Source organism: Dipodomys ordii, unplaced genomic scaffold (assembly GCF_000151885.1).
Source record: "Dipodomys ordii isolate 6190 unplaced genomic scaffold, Dord_2.0 Scaffold79, whole genome shotgun sequence".
NCBI classification, from domain to species: Eukaryota; Metazoa; Chordata; class Mammalia; order Rodentia; family Heteromyidae; genus Dipodomys; species Dipodomys ordii.
In genome coordinates, this window is record NW_012267295.1 from 1,106,974 (window position 1) to 1,122,301 (window position 15,328).

Consider the following 15,328-nt stretch of genomic DNA (forward strand, 5'->3'; position numbering starts at 1 on the left):
GGCTTTTTTCTTTTTGCTTATGTGGTGCTGAGGAATCGAACCCAGGGCCTCAGGCATGCAAGGCAAGCGCTCTACCACTGAGCCACCTTCCCAGCCCCAGAGTCTTGTTATGTAGCTCCACCTGGCCTCCCAAAATCTTGGGATTATAAGTATTTGCTACAACACTTAGATTTTTGTCCCAAACTATCACTTTTGTTTTTTGCAGTGCTGGGATTGAACCTAGGGCCTTGCTTATACCAGGCACACACTATCACTGAGCTACATCCCTAGCCCTTATATAACATTTATTTACTCAGTTATTTGTGACAAGATCTAATTATGTATCCCAGTATGTCCTTGAGCTCCTAATCTCCCCATTTTCATTAAGTTTTGGGATTTCAAGCATGTGACACTGAATGCAGCTATTTTATTTTACTTTATTTTATTTTTTTTGGGGGGTCTGGTCTGAACTCTGAGCCTGGGCGCTGTCCCTCAGCTCTTCAGCTCAAGGCTAGTGCTCTACCACTTGAGCCACAGAGCCACTTCAGGCTTTTTTCTTTTTTGCTTATGTAGTGCATGCAAGGCAAGCACTCTACCACTGAGCCACCTTCCCAGCCCCAGAATCCTGAAATTTTAAATCGAGATATTGTTGTGCCCAAGTCGCAGGACCCCCCACCAAGAAGACCACCGAGAGTCAGACTTTACATCTGTTTTAAGGTTTTATTTAAATGGGCTGCAGCTTGGGCCTCATCCTACACTCTGACACAGCGGAGCCTAGGAGGAGAGCCCGAGCTAAAGATTTGCAGGGCTATAAAGGCACAAAATCAACCAGGTGTTTGGATTATCACCACGTGTTGCTCTGCTAGACAATTTGCTGATAGTTTAAACAAGCAGCAAGTGGTCACTGCCTCAAAACTTTAACCCTTCAATATAGTGTGTTGCGATCAAATGCAAAGATCTTAAGCTTACCGACTCTTGGCAAAATGAATGCATCCTTGTTTACCCCATCTAAAGGAAGATACAAAACACTATCCTAGAAAGTGATAGCTCCCCCCCCCCCTTTTTTTTCAGTCCTGGGGCTTGAACTCTGGGCCTGAGCACCGTCCCTCAGCTCTTCAGCTCAAGGCTAGCGCTCTACCACTTGAGCCACAGCGCCACTTCCGGTTTTCTGGTGGTTTATTGGACATAAGAGTCTCACAGACTTTCCAGCCCAGGCTGGCTTTGAACCTCAGATCTCAGCCTCCTGAGTAGCTTGGATTACAGGCGTGAGCCACTGGCGCCCGCCAGTACTGATGGTTTTAAGCAGTGTTATGTTCCTGCCTGGCAAGGATGCGAAGGACGCCTTGCAACCCACGTGGCACCATTCAAGCAAGCGCAGGTCGCTTAGGAACCAGGAAGCAATGAGCTGTCAGATCTACCGCCTGTAGAGGGAAGCCCCGCCTCTTAGTCGCCATACCCCGCCTCCTCCCCGCGCAGGAGCCAGTGGGCAGTCACGCCCCACTTCCGGGGTGGGAATAATGTTCTTATTGGTCCGCTGTCCGGAAGCGACGAGATTCGGAAGCTCGCGCACTGTGGTGGGACCCCCGCCGGGGCGTGCGGGTGTGCGGTGCGTGTCGCTGGCCGGCGGTGCGCGCGCGGGCTGGCGCGGCGTCGGAGCCCCAGTCGTCGCGGGGTGGAGGCTTCCTCCCGCCTCGGAAGCGGAGCCGGGCCCGCAGGGAGCGCTCAGCTCCCCCGCGCTGCGGGCCCGGGGCGGGCGGCGTGCCCGCGTGCTCGGGCCGCGCCGACGGCGTTCGGGGGCCCCGCGCCCCGGGCCCCGGCGCAGGGCCGCCTCCGGGCTCCCCACAGCCCCCGGCGCGGGCCGCCATGTTTGTCCTGGTGGAGATGGTGGACACGGTGCGGATACCTCCCTGGCAGTTTGAGAGGAAGCTCAACGACTCCATCGCCGAGGAATTGAACAAGAAGTTGGCCAACAAGGTACTGGGCCCGGGGGTGCATGGTGGGCCGGGGCCCAGCACGGCGAGGGCTCTCCTGACCGGGCAGGCCTCGAACCTCAGATCCCCGCCTCCTGAAGAGCCACGCGCGCCCGGCGCTTTCCATGCCAACTTTACCCAAGTTAGCCTCAAACAGGATCCTCCTGCCTCTGCCTCCCTGGTAGCGGGGGTTCAGGTGTGTCGCCCCACGCCCCCGGCAGGCTCCCCGTCCTGCTGAGGTCTCCTGCCCGGTCTCTGGTGCAGAGCCCCAGCTCATACCATCTAGAAAAGGGACTCAGAGTTTGCTTGTGGTTGTGAGGGCCTCGGGACAGGTGGCCTGGGCTCTCACCGTGTGTGCACGTGTGCACCCAGGTTGTGTACAACGTGGGTCTCTGCATCTGTTTATTCGATATCACCAAGCTGGAGGATGCCTATGTGTTCCCGGGGGATGGCGCATCACACACCAAAGGTGGGTACCTTTCTTTTCTTGGGGTGTTGCGTTCCTTAGAGCCCATTCCCGCCCCCTTTCTTTGTCCATCGTTTGGCTTAAACTCTGGGGCTGGACACTGCCCCTGAGCTCTTCATCTCTACCACTTTGAGCCACAGCTCCACCTCCAGTTTTCTAGTGGTTAATTGGAGTCTCACGGATTTTCCTGCCCAGGCTGGCTTTGAACTGCATCCCTCAGATCTCAGCCTTCTGAGTAGCAGCTAGAATGACTAGTGTGAGCCACCAGCTCCCAACCAGGCTCTGTTTGCTGTAGCTTCAGAAATGCCTGGGGTAGTGAGAGTCCTGGCCTGGGAACCCCAGTTCTGACGCTGCTGGGAATTGACTCCATGACTATGGGTAGACTTTTGCCTTCTCTATGCCTCAGTTTCCTCATGTGTAAGACATAGAAAGTGGACTTGGAGATGGTCAGGCCTCTCCAGGGCTGAGGCTGTGGCTCCATGTTTGAGCCCCTTTGCTTTCACCTGCTTGCCTGGTGGCAGTTGAGCCAGACTGCTGAAGACTCGGTGGAGTGGCCCGAGCTGGGTTAGAGAGCAGAGGGAGGAAGAGGAGCAGAGGGAGGACGAAGCACAGGCCTGTCAGGGATGAGGACCTTGATGGACAGAAGGATACCACAGTTAAAAGAGTGCCTCTCCCACTTTACTAGCTGTGTGCCCTGAATGGATAGGTAACCTCCCTCTGCCTGTTTGCTCCTAAGTACTGCTTGCAGGGCTGAAGGAGGAAATGCAGGTAAGGCTTCTAGGGCAGGGCCTTGGCGCCAGGCGAGTCTCGCTCATTGGTTTGGGCTGTCTGCGGGTTCTGTGGGTCCGTGGGATGGCTGGGCCAGGGCCTCAGGGCCTAGGATGGCCTTGTGTTCTGGTTGGCCCAGGGGCCTTTCAGTAGGCCATAATGGGCTCAGTGGTTTCAAGGGATCAAAACTCAGGGCATAAGCCCCTCTCTAGCCTTGTGTATCTCCTCCTTATTGGCCAGAGCAGGTCATGTGGCTGAGGGCAGGGTTAGGGAACAGAGGACAGGACTCCCACTGTTGGCCAGGAGGGTAGGAGTAGCCAGGCCTCCTCCCCAGGAGCCCATGGGGTGCTGCATAGACTGAGCTGTCAGAGGATATAGATGCCAGGCATCAGTGGCTCAGACCTGTAATCTCAGCTACTCAGGAGCCTGATACCTAGATAGAAGATGGTGATTCAAGGCCAGCCCTGGCAGAAAAGTCCACTAGACTGTTATCTTCAAAATAATCAGCGAAAAGTCAGGCTGGAGACATGGCTTATGTGGTAGAGCACCAGCCAAGCAAGCATAAAGCCCTGAATTCAAACCTCACTCAGTACTGGCCAAAACAACAATGAAAAACACCAAAAAACAAAAAGAAAAAAAAAGGTAAGAAGACCTCTAAGATGACCCAGGGCTTGTCATAGTGCAGGTACACAGGCTTTCGCTTGGACACTGGTTAGAAACAAGTCTTAGCCTATCCTGGGCATGCAGGATCAGCTTATGAAGAGGGAAGCAAATACTTTAACAGGCTCTAAGACACAAGCTTGCAGTTGAGGAGTGCAATGACAGTCCACTGGTCATTCTCTTGGTTCTGAGCATTCCAGAACATGCTGTGAGACAGCTTGGGGTGGTCTAGTCATCAGAGACTTAATTAGTTCATAAGCAGTAGTACCGGGACTTGAGGGGAAACAGAAGGAAGTGGAAGTGGACCGTGTGCCCGTGCAGTGGGTGGCTGCTGGCACTCGGCTCCTCCACATTTTCTGTTTCACGGAGGAGGATGAGGGGCCAGGCGCTGAGCACTGCATGGCAGTGCATCCTGTGCACCTAGATTTGAAGTCTAGCTCCAGACCCTTGGCGAGGGTCTCGGCTAGGCTCCGTGTCCTGGGTGAGTTGTTACTCTGTACGTGGAATCGGGGTGCTCTGCTGCTCCAAGACTGACCTGTGACTCCAGGTTCCTTTCCTACTATCTCATTTTGCTTGCTCAGCTGCCACTGTGCCACTTGAACCATGCCTCCAGCTCTGTTTTTTTTTGGGGGGGGGGTCTTGGTCGTGGGGCCTGAACTCTGGGCCTGGGCACTGTCCCTCAGCTCTTCAGGTCAAGGCTAGTGCTCTACCACTTGAGCCACAGCACCACTTCTAGCTTTTTTTCTTTTTGCTTATGTGGTGCTGAGGAATCGAACCCAGGGCCTCATGCATGCAAGGCAAGCGCTCTACCACTGAGCCACCTTCCCAGCCCTGTCTCTGAGCTCTTTTGCTTAAGGCTAATGCTCTACCACTCTGAGACACAGCACCACTTCTGGTTTTCTGGTGGTTAATTAGAGATAAGAGTCTCATGGACTTTCCTGCTTGGGCTGGCTTTGAACCTTGATCCTCAGATCTCAGCTTCCTGAGTAGCCAGGATTACAGGTGAGCCCAGCAATTTAACCATCGTGGATTTAACCATAGTGGATAATTCAGTGGCATGCAGCAGACACACATTGGCTGGTTACCAGTGCAGACTTATTCTGGGGAAACTTTCCCTCAAGAATAAATTCTCTTTTTTGAGGGGAGGAGAGAAAAGGGCTGGAGAATGGAACCCCAGGCCCCATGCGTGCTAGGCAAGTGCGCTACCACTGTGCTACATTCCTAGCCCTCTTCCTTTGCAAGGCTGACAGTCCATTGTGTGTACACCCCACATTTTAGCCACTCATCTGCCAGACACGAGGCCACCCCTACCTGCTCTCAGATACGGTGTTCAGACGGCTTCCTGCACGCTGGGTTATGTGCTCTCCCGCCTTTGTGAGCCTAGCGCCCAAGCCAGGCCTGGCACAAACCTGGCAGCGGCCCTGTGAGAATTTAGTAAACTGAGCTGAACGTTGGGTGGAGCGGGGCACCGGGTTTTTCCATCGCAAGGGCAGGGACCCCGCCTGCTGTGGCTGAGGGGGCAGCAGCAGGTGCCGCTATTTGAGGCCCGGGGAGGGGGGCTGGGCGGGGCTCTTGTCTCTCCTTCCTGTTGGTGCCCAGGCAGGCAGGTGGCACAGGCCAGAAGCATTGGTCCTGTTCTGTGGGAAGGGGGGGGGATCTGGTAGACATCTGGGTTTGGGGGAGAAGGCCATCTGAGGACGCAGGTTGTCCCGGTGGCCATGTTTAGGGAAGGACTTGGAGACTCCATGTGGCAGAGCAGAGCATGGCAGAGCAGCTGTGTGGCTGGAATGGTGGAAATGCCACATGTGGCACAGATGGGTGGTGACAAGAGGTTGACGAGCGGCAGCCACAGCTTCTCTTTGCTCTGGAGCTTTCGGTGAGGGGCAGGTGAACAGGTGGCTTGAGTGGCTTCGGTAGGGCTCCTGGTCGGCTGAGGAAAATACTTGCGTGGGTATTTTCCTGGGGTCAGGTGACAGGGACGCGCTAGGGCAGGGCCTGGGCCTGGGAACCGCACAGGATTTCTGCTGCTCGCTGCTCTTCCTCCTCCCCCATTTTTCACATCCAGTTTCAGGGCAGAGCTGTGCCCGGGGCAGGCTTTGCCAGACAGCAGGAGACAAGAACTTGTTTGAATTCTGGTTCCCTTTGTCTGGTGTGTCTGCCCTTTTAGAACTGAAAGGCTAGCCAGGGGTGGGTGACTCACGCCTGTAATCCTAGCTACTCGGGAGGCGGAGATCTGAGGATCATGGTTCCTAACCAACCTGGGCAGGCAAGTCCATGTGACTCTTACCTCCAATTAACCACCAAAAGACCAGAAGTGGAGATTTGGCTCAAATGGTAAGCCACCAGCCTTGAGCAAAAAAGCTTAGGGACAGCATCTACTCTGAGCTCAAGCCTCGGTCTTGCTGCCCCGAAAAAAAAAAATTAAAATAGAGGCTGGAGGAAAGTTGGAATTGACTTTGGTATCTGCAGTGGCCCACAGCCTGGCTCAGGGACTTCCCAGATGGATTGGGAGGCCAGCCCTCAGTTCTAGGGCAGCTGCTGCTGGTGCCTTCTGGGGACCAAGCTATGACCTTGCGGAGATGAGGGTCATGGGCTGGCAGTGGGAGGATGCCAGAGCGCCACACGGGTCCCCACATGCCTGCCTGCCCCTCCTCCGCAGTCCATTTCCGCTATGTGGTGTTCCACCCGTTCCTGGATGAGATTCTGATTGGGCAGATCAAGGGCTGCAGCCCAGAGGGCGTGCATGGTAAGTGACCCCTCAGGGGAGCCTCTGGCGCGGGGTCAGGCGGTCTTGCTGTCCACCAGGGAAGGCTGGGTCTCAAGAAGGTGGCCAGCTCCAGTCTGAGCGAGTGGCCCCCAGCCCCCTCCTGCCTTGGTGTATGCGGTGTCCATCAACCATCTGGGGCCCGTGTGCCCAGGGCTTTGCCCAGCACTGCTCACGCCTGGTGTATGGGGCTCTGAGAGGGGAAGGCGCTGTCTGGGTGGCACTGGAGGGGTTCTTGAGTGTCCAGATCCCTCCTTTGTCTGTCTGTCCCCTGCTGTCACCTTCTTCATTTCTCCCAGTCTCTCTAGGGTTCTTCGATGATATTCTCATCCCCCCAGAGTCGCTGCAGCAGCCCGCCAAGTTGTATCCTCCCAAGGAAAAGCGGGTCCCTGGCCTGCGCACTGGCTCCCTACCTCGGGCAGCGTGTGTGCTAGCCCTGGCCTGTGCCCGGCTTCAGGGCTGTGCTGCCATCCACTCCCCATTCACTTCGCTCAGGTTTCTCCATGGGAGTGGCTCAAGATCTCGTTCCCCAGGAGGCTAACCCTGGCTGGCTCACCCCCACTTCCTTGGGTGTAACCTGTGTTCCCCTCACAGAACATGCTCTCCAGCTCAGGTACCTGGACTGGACTGCCCCCAGCCCGGCCCTCACCTTGCCTACTGAGAGCCCTCACTGAAGGGACCTCATCCTGTCACAAGTGTCCTCCCAGGGCCCAGCAAGGGTCTGGCACAGAGGAGGCAGAGTCCAGTGGCAGCAATGCCACTAGAGGGCAGTGTGGATCCTTGGTGGGCTTCTGGCATAGGACATGGGGGAAGTCAGTGGGGCCCTACCTGGCTGAGCCGCCACTGGCCAGGCGTGGGGAGAGCAGGGTTGCATGTGAGTGGAATTTGGCAGGTCTGGCCCAGCCTGCTTGGTGGTGTGCGTGTGCGCGCGTGCAGGGTTGTATGTGAGTGGAATTTGGCAGGTCTGGCCCAGCCTGCTTGGTGGTGTGTGTGTGCATGTGCGTGTGTGCGCGTGCAGGGTTGTATGTGAGTGGAATTTGGCAGGTCTGGCCCAGCCAGCTTGGTTGTGTGTGTGTGTGTGCATGCGCGCGCGCGCATGCGCACGCATCCGTCCCGGCTCCCCTGTAATCTTTTGAGAACTGGACTTGTTGCTGTTTCTGGGATTTGAACTCAGGGCTTTGCACTCTGAGCAGGTGCTCTAACACTTAAGCCATGCCTTTAGCCCTGGGAAAGTCTTTGAGTTGCCTGCCTGCCAGATTTGTCAGGTTGGGGAAGGTGTGTGCACCTCAGTCGTTTCTCATTTTTGAAGCAGAATTGGCCCGTGGTGTTTTATCCCGCAGAGACGGGCCCTTGCTGTGGGGCCAGGGCCTGCTTTCCACGTGACCGCCTGGGATTGGGCACTTGAGATGCCTCCCGTCCCCTTTCCTCTCCCGAGGCTTGCTTATGGCCTTGACCCTGGGCACCAGCGATGAAGCAGAGCAGGTCTGGGTGTGGGAGTATGAGACGGAGGAAGGAGCACATGACCTGTACATGGACACGGGGGAGGAGATCCGCTTCCGGGTGGTGGATGAGAGCTTTGTGGACACGTCCCCCACGGGCCCCAGCTCGGCCGAGGCCACGTCATCCAGTGAGGAACCACCCAAGAAGGAGGCTCCCTATACACTTGTGGTGAGACGGAGCGCTGGGTATGGGGGTGTGGGGGTGCGGGGACGGGCCGCCCAGGGCCTCCTGTCACTTCTCGCCCGCGAGCCTGCCCATTTCTGCATACTGGGAGCACAAGGTAACAGCAGCCATGATGGTGGAGACGGCCCCCCGCCCCAAAGAGGCACAGCTCCGGTGCTGGATGGGGAGGCCACAGGGTGGGCCTGGGTGAGATCAAAGCTGAGACTAAGGAGGCCTCACAAAGAGCCTCCCCGTGGGCTCTCCCTGCATGTGTGCCTGGTGGCCGCACTCACGCAGCTAGCTGTGGTGGCAGGAGCGCAGAGCTGGGGGAAGGACGGTCTCAGTGCCCATCTGCCCCAGTGTGCTCGCAGGAGCCATGGTGCGGCCCCCAGTCGTGTCGTGGCTGCTGTGTGCGCCCCCGCTCCACTCCGCCAGTACTGCTGGGTGTGAGCCTTGTTGGCCTCAGGCCCGAGTGACCATTAAACTCCCTGCACCTTCTCTCTGCTTTCCAGGGCTCCATCAGTGAACCAGGCCTAGGTCTTCTCTCCTGGTGGACCAGCAACTAGCCTCAGCTGGCTGGCAGAATACCCTGGCCTTGGGAAAGTTGGAGTCATCATCTGCCACCCAGAACCAGACTGCTGGGGCCAGGAGTGCTACCATGTGCCCCCCACCATCCTGACCCGCTGTTCCTCCAGCTGGACTGACACTTGGCTTTTTGCAGCGCTGGGGATGGAACCCAGGGCCTTTTCCATACCAGGCAAGCGCTCTGCCACCAAATTAAACCCCCAGCCTCATCCAGTGGGCTCTGGCTTTTAATGACAGGAGACATTCAATTAAAGGAACAGTGGCATCATGGGCTGGAAGTCACCCCCTCCCCCCCCCAAACTGGGGAGAATGCGTTGAATAGAAACCTCTTTGTACAATGATTTAAAAGATTAAAAAGACCAGCAAGTGTCCTTGATCTAGGCTAAGTTGCCAAGCTGGGACAGCACAGCTACCTCATCTGTCCCAACTCACTTGTGGAGATAATCTACACGTCCTCAACTTGGGGGTTGCCAGACTGGGCTGGCCAAGTTAGGTGATTCCCTAACACAAGAGTGTGGCAGCCTGGGAGCGGCTTTGGGCCCAGGCACTGTAGCTCCTCACCTGGAAGGCGGCGCTTTCCAGAGGAAGTCAGCCTCCAGAGGAGGGCTTTGGTGGGGTAGAGTCAGAGACCAAGGTGGAAGGGGGGAGACCTGACTGGTCCTGGGGACGGGCCTCCACGGAGCCTGCCAGGCCTCCAGCTCAGTGATGGGATGTGGGGCAGCCTGTGCTGAAGGGGCCGAGATCATACGTGGCATAATCTTGGGAGCCATTACTTGCCAGTCTGTTAGGATGGGCTACGCCCATTCTCAGGGTGACTAGAGGGCTGTGACCCTGCCTGCCTGGCACGTTAATGCCAGGGGAGTGGCACTAAAGTCACAGGAACTTGGAGACACGACCTCTCTGCTGCGGGCTAGGGCAAGAAGGGCAGGAGGCGGTTGGCTGAGGTCTATTGCACAGATGGGTTGCAGATGGGCGTGGGGTCACACGCCTCCGCTGACCTCTGCCCAGAAGGCAGCCTGGGCCCCTGAGAGGACAAAACAAGACAACCACACACAGGAACAGTCAGTGAACTTCGATTCTTATTTTTCTTTTTTCAGACACTGGTCTGGGATTCCAAGCGTGCACCTCCACTCCCAGCACATCTTAACTTTTTACAAGAAGAGATGGTTCTCTAAATCCTTCATCAATGAAATGATAAGGCAGAATAAAAACTTCTTTAGAGGGGAGTGTTGTCATCAAAAATAAATATAGTTGCATGAGGCTGCTCAAGATCTGAACCAAACTAAATGGGGGAAGGCAGAGGCTAGGAGATTAAAGGGTCCCCCAGCATGGGTTCCTCCCCGCACCGTGGGTGGGCTGAGGTGGGGGAGAACAGAGTGTGGTCACACCATCCTGGAGCAGGAAGCCATGCTGGAAGGGCCAGGTCCGACTCTGCTGATGGATGAGGAGCCGCTGTGCAACAGCAGCGCGGGGGCCGGGGGCTGCGGGCAGTGTGGCCCAGCCTTACTGCTGTAGCTCCTTCATCCTGTTCAGAGCGCTGCCCGCACGGAACCACTCAATCTGGGTCTCGTTGAAGGTGTGATTCAGGAGGATGGTCTCCTGGGTCCCGTTGGGGTGCTTGATGACACATTTTAGGGGCTGCAAGGTAAGAGGAAGTGTGGGTGCAAACTGGCAGGTGCTCTAAGATGGAGACCACATCTTGCAGGAGGGGCAGGGCACTGTTCTGGGCCATGGAGGCCAAGTCTGGGCCTGGGTAACAGCTCACAGGGGACCCCTGAAGCCCAGTGGGTGGCACTGAGGAGAGGCTAGTGGGCTCTGGGTTAATGCTTGGGCGCTGGGGCCCAGAGCTGGCCTTCAGCTCTGGAAAGGCGTTTTCCTGTCGGCCTGGAGACTTAAGGGCTCCACAACTGGAATAGAAGGTCACAGGAAGCCAGGTGCTGGAGGCTCACCCCTGTAATCCTAACTACTCAGGTGGCTGAGATTTGAGGATCATGGTTCAAAGCCAGCTTGGGTAGAAATGTCTGACTCTTTATCTCCAATCAACCACCAGAAAAGCCAGAAGTGGTGCTGTGGCTCAAAGTGGTAGAGTGCTAGCCTTGAGCAAAAGAGCTCAGGGACAGCAGGCCCTGACTTCAATGCCCGTGACCAACAAAGTTCACAGGAGATGCGGGCAGGGCCAGCTGCAGCAGGCAGGGAAGCAAAGCGGCTTCTTTAGCCCTACCCACCCATGCAGGAAAGCCCCAGCCTCCCCCCCGCCCCTGACCTTGCCGGGGGCAAAGTCCTTCAGGCCCTGAATGGTCAGCTTGTCCACAGGGTGGATCTTGTTGTAGTCAGAAGGGTCAGTAAAGGTGAGGGGCAGGAGGCCTTGCTTCTTCAGGTTGGTTTCTGGAAGGAGGAGTAAACAAGTGGCACTGCCGCCAGGGCTCCCCGCGCTGGGAGCTGCCTCCTCTACAGCCACTTGGGGCTCCGCTGCTGTGACTGAACTGACAACAGCTGAGTCCCTTTTCGTCAGGCACCCGAGTAGGTGCGCAGTGGAGCAGATGCGTGGCAGGCCTTCCCACAGACACAATCCCAGCGAGGGGAATCCAGCACTCAGGTGTGCAATTTTGGAAGCACAATCAGCCCTAGTGGAAGCTGTAGGATCGGGCTGGGGCAGTACCTGCCTGAGCCAGGGAGTGACAGTGGGCCATGGTGAACACAGGAGCTGCAGACGCAGCCTGAGAGCTGAGCACGAGGCTCCAGGCCAGCAGCCCTGCAGGTGTATGACCTAGCTGTGCGGGCTGTGGATCCCGAGCGCAGGCTCTAGCTCACCGTGGATCCTGGCGAAGCTCTTGGTGATGATGGCCCGGCCACCCAGATGGCGAGGTTCCAGGGCTGCGTGTTCCCGGCTTGAGCCCTCACCGTAGTTCTCATCTCCAATCACCACCCACCGGATACCATGTTTCTGTCAAGCAAGCAGAGCTGGGGTCAGGAGGCAGGAGGGCACAGAGGTCCAGGGCTGGAGGAGCCGGCCCTCGTCTGCTGCCCAGGGGTAGCTGAGCTGGCACTATCTGCAGTGGGCGGAGGCCACAGTGCAGGCATAGTGGATAGACAACAGGGCGAGCGCTATAGGCTCGGGGAACTGCCCCTACTCTAGAGCCCCCATTCTGCTTGCCTAGCCACCAAAGGGTGCCAGGCCTCACCCTGGTGGACCAGCTCTCTGCAACCTAAGCTTCATCCCACCAAGGTGGCTCACCTTGTAGTAACGGGCAGTGTCGGGGACAGGGCCAAACTCCTGGGTGACGGCGTTGCGAACCGAGTTGGCCTTGCCATTTTCAATGTTGATGGCACCGATGAGCAGGTTGTTGGAGATGTTGTCCAGATGCCCACGGAACTTGAGCCAGGGCCCAGCAGCTGAGATGTGGTCAGTGGTACACTTCCCCTTGACCTGGGGCGGGCAGGCACAGAAAACAGGGGCTGGGGCGCGGCTGGGGCGGCGAAGGAAATAAGCAGCCAGAGCCACTGCCACCATGCCCGGGCCCGGGGGACTCAGGCAAGGCCATCACACAAGCTCATCAAAGGCCTTGGGCTGCTCAGTCTTCAGGTAGGACATGCTCGCATGGGGAGGTCGCCACACAAATGGGAAGCTTCTACAGGGAGGACAGGTGGAGTGTTTTGGTCGGTCGTGGGGCTTGAACTCGGGGCTGGGCGCTGTCCCTGACCTCTTTCACCCAAGGCTAGCACTCTACCACTGTGAGCCACAGCACCACTTCCAACTTTTTGTTTTTGTGGTACTGAAGAATTGAACTCGGGGCTTCATGTATGTGAGGCAAGCACTCTACCACTAAGCCACCTTTCCAGCCCCAGGACAGGGGCTTCTGCTTGCTAACCCTCCAGGCCTTGGCTAAGAGCTAGCCAGGGTGGAAGATCAGCTGAACTTCAGGCATGAGAGGAGCTGGGGGCCAATCAGGAGCTTTAGTAAGCACACAGGTTAAAGTCTGGCATGGCTACCTGTAAAAATGGTGCCTGCCTGGCTTCCCATCACAGGACCTACCCACTGACAGCCCAATCAGGGACAACAGGAAGCAGCGACTTTGTCAGCCAGGGGTGGACGCCTCCTGGGCAGTCACACGTGTCCCTGTGGGCAGCCTGGGTTGCACTCTCCTGTCCACACCTGATGGCTGCTGTCTGGGCTAGCTAGGTGCAGCTCTGCTCACTGGGGATGGAGGAGTGACATGCTGGCCCGTGGTGCCCTTTCCTCCACAGTCAACTTTCCCTCCCGCCCCGCTTCAAGCCCGCGCTGACCTTGATGAGGATCTGCAGGTCCTCCAGGTCTTTGCCATCCCACTTGTCAAAGGGCTCCAGGAGCTGCAAGCGCTGGCTGGTGGGGCTCACTTCCACCCGCTGCCCACTGCTGTCCTTGGGGGGGTGCTGGTAGGTGTCCTGGCCGGGGTCGAACTCCTGAAGCAAGGGACACAGACACGTTGCTCGCCACAGCCTCATCCCCATGCGGGTGGCTCTCGGGAGCAAGCTTCTCGGTGCCCCAGCGAAAAGAGAAAAGACAAAAGAGCTCTTTTGTTCTCAAAAGCAAAGCTGCCCCTTGCCGGCTCCTGAGCGGCCACAGCCCCGTCCGCTCACCGCTCTGGGAAGCTCATCCGCATCGGGAGCCTCAAGCTTGAACTTCTTGCCATCCTTGCCCGTCAGGAAGTCAGTTTCTGGGTTGAACTTGAGAGTTCCTGCAATGGCCAAGGCGGTGACGATCTGAAACGGAGGAGGCCAGTTTGTCGATGAGCACCGAACACCACGCCGATCCTGCTTTCCAGAACCTCAGCCGTGCGGAGGAGAGAATGGGGGGAATCTCCACTCTCCCTCGCCCCTTCTTGGAGGCGGGAGCTGCAGGACTGGGTACAAGCACTGGCCGCTGGGGATGCAGAGGCCGCGGGAACTGAAGGCACCTGGTCCCGCGGTCTGCTGCCAGAGCCTGAGCTAAGCGTGCTCCTGCAGGGCAGGAGGCACCGCCGGGGCAGGCCCTGGCAGACATGCTGCAGAGATGGCGGGTTGGCTGCATGGGCAGCGCCTAGAATGTGGAAGGGGTACCCCCTCTCTCCTAGTAAGCACAGGCATTTCTGGAACACGCATAGAAACACTCGAGACACAGGCCGGGTGCCAGTCAGAGTGGAGGCAAGCAACCCACCAACGCTGACTGCCCACAGGAACCTCAAGCCAAGTTCACTGAACCTAGAAACTAGAGCCAAGTGCCATAGTGAGCATGTGTAGTTCCAGCTACTCAGAAGACTGAGGGAGGAGAGTCACTTGAGCTCAGGAGTTGGAAGCTCGTGTGGGCAAGAGGAACAAGTAAGGAAGAGAAAGGAGAGCGGGGGAACGGGTGAGGAGCGGCTCGCCTGCGCGCACAGCCACTCCCTGTGCCACCTGCGCGCCTCGGCGTGGGCAGGCCCAGGTGGAAACCGCTTACAGAGCACAATGCCGGAGGCTTAGAAGGGCCTGGCTCTTGACCGGCACTTAGGTGGCCCCCTGGCGGGCGACAGAGCCCTGCTCAGCAGCCCCGGCTGGAGGAAGCCCAGTCTGGAGCGTGGCCGCGCGCCCCTCACCTCTGGGGATGTGACGAAGGCATGGGTCTCAGGGTTGGCGTCGTTGCGGCCGGTGAAGTTTCTGTTGTAGGAGGTGACAATTGTGTTCTTCTCCCCCTTCTTGATGTCTTTCCTGCAGGGCAGCAGGAACAGAATTTGGGATATCTGGTGCTATGATGTGGCCCACCGTGGCCAGATGGGCTGGGTCCCTACGGCACATGCCATAGCTCCTGGCCTCTACTGCCCCTCAGAACCACCACCAGCGTCCCCTGTGGTCTTGCTGGCTTCCCTGACCACTTGGGTTTCAGGCTCACCCACTCACTCAGCCCACCTGCCTGGTAAAGGCTGCCATCGTACGGCTGCCCCTGGAGCTAGGGGCTCCTCCCTCCCCACCATCTTTCCCTTCCGGAGCTTTCACTCCATCCCCATGATACTCACCTGTCCCACTGGCCAATACAAGGGCCGCAGGCATTGGCCAGGACGACGCCACCCACATCCCTCAGAATCTTTGCCTGCAGGGAGAAAGGAATGGGGACGGTCAGGAGCAGGCTGGCGGCGGCGGCGGGGGGGAAGAGGAGGGCAGCTTTCAGGATAAAGCGCTCTCCTGGCACCGGGGCAGCCTCCAGCACTGTGCAGCCACAGGCCACGGCTTGTCCCCACTGAAGCACGCTCTCGGAGGTGAGCTGGCATGTGGGCACTCACGTAGCCATCCCGCTCGATGGTGGCGCGGATCTGCTCGGAGCCCGGCGTGATGGTGAACTGGGACTTGCACTTGAGCCCGTGGGCCAGCGCCTGCTTGGCCACAGCTGCAGAGCGCCCCATGTCCTCGTAACTTGAATTGGTACAGCTGCCAATCAGACCTGGCACAGGGTGGACAGGGGTCAGGGGTCAGCAGGTGGAGATAGTG

General features: G+C 57.7%; 2 protein-coding genes across 3 annotated transcripts in view; one reads left to right on the forward strand and one right to left on the reverse strand.

The window, feature by feature from the left end:
* The first annotated feature begins 1,803 nt into the window (after positions 1 to 1,803).
* On the forward strand, positions 1,804 to 9,760 carry Polr3h (polymerase (RNA) III (DNA directed) polypeptide H (22.9kD)). Of its 2 annotated transcripts, none has more exons than XM_013024873.1 (6): positions 1,804 to 1,953; positions 2,370 to 2,418; positions 6,503 to 6,589; positions 6,907 to 6,970; positions 8,074 to 8,275; positions 8,782 to 9,760. In XM_013024873.1, exons 1-6 carry the CDS (start codon positions 1,843 to 1,845, stop codon positions 8,833 to 8,835), a joined length of 567 nt encoding a protein of 188 aa, XP_012880327.1. In that variant the 5' UTR covers positions 1,804 to 1,842; the 3' UTR covers positions 8,836 to 9,760. The 2 variants fall into 2 exon arrangements, with proteins under 2 accessions (XP_012880327.1, XP_012880326.1); XM_013024872.1 differs by having other exon boundaries at positions 1,805 to 1,953; positions 2,322 to 2,418.
* Positions 9,761 to 9,911: 151 nt separating this feature from the next.
* The window catches only part of Aco2 (aconitase 2, mitochondrial), a 33,536-nt gene continuing 28,119 nt past the window's right edge, over positions 9,912 to 15,328 (reverse strand). The window contains exons 9-17 of the mRNA XM_013024874.1: positions 15,124 to 15,281; positions 14,860 to 14,933; positions 14,443 to 14,554; positions 13,472 to 13,594; positions 13,139 to 13,294; positions 12,090 to 12,281; positions 11,666 to 11,798; positions 11,118 to 11,239; positions 9,912 to 10,492 (exon numbers count right to left, since the gene is read on the reverse strand). Coding sequence (XP_012880328.1) covers positions 10,358 to 10,492; positions 11,118 to 11,239; positions 11,666 to 11,798; positions 12,090 to 12,281; positions 13,139 to 13,294; positions 13,472 to 13,594; positions 14,443 to 14,554; positions 14,860 to 14,933; positions 15,124 to 15,281 — 1,205 coding nt within the window. The 3' untranslated portion in view covers positions 9,912 to 10,357. The remainder of the gene's footprint in view (positions 10,493 to 11,117; positions 11,240 to 11,665; positions 11,799 to 12,089; positions 12,282 to 13,138; positions 13,295 to 13,471; positions 13,595 to 14,442; positions 14,555 to 14,859; positions 14,934 to 15,123; positions 15,282 to 15,328) is intronic.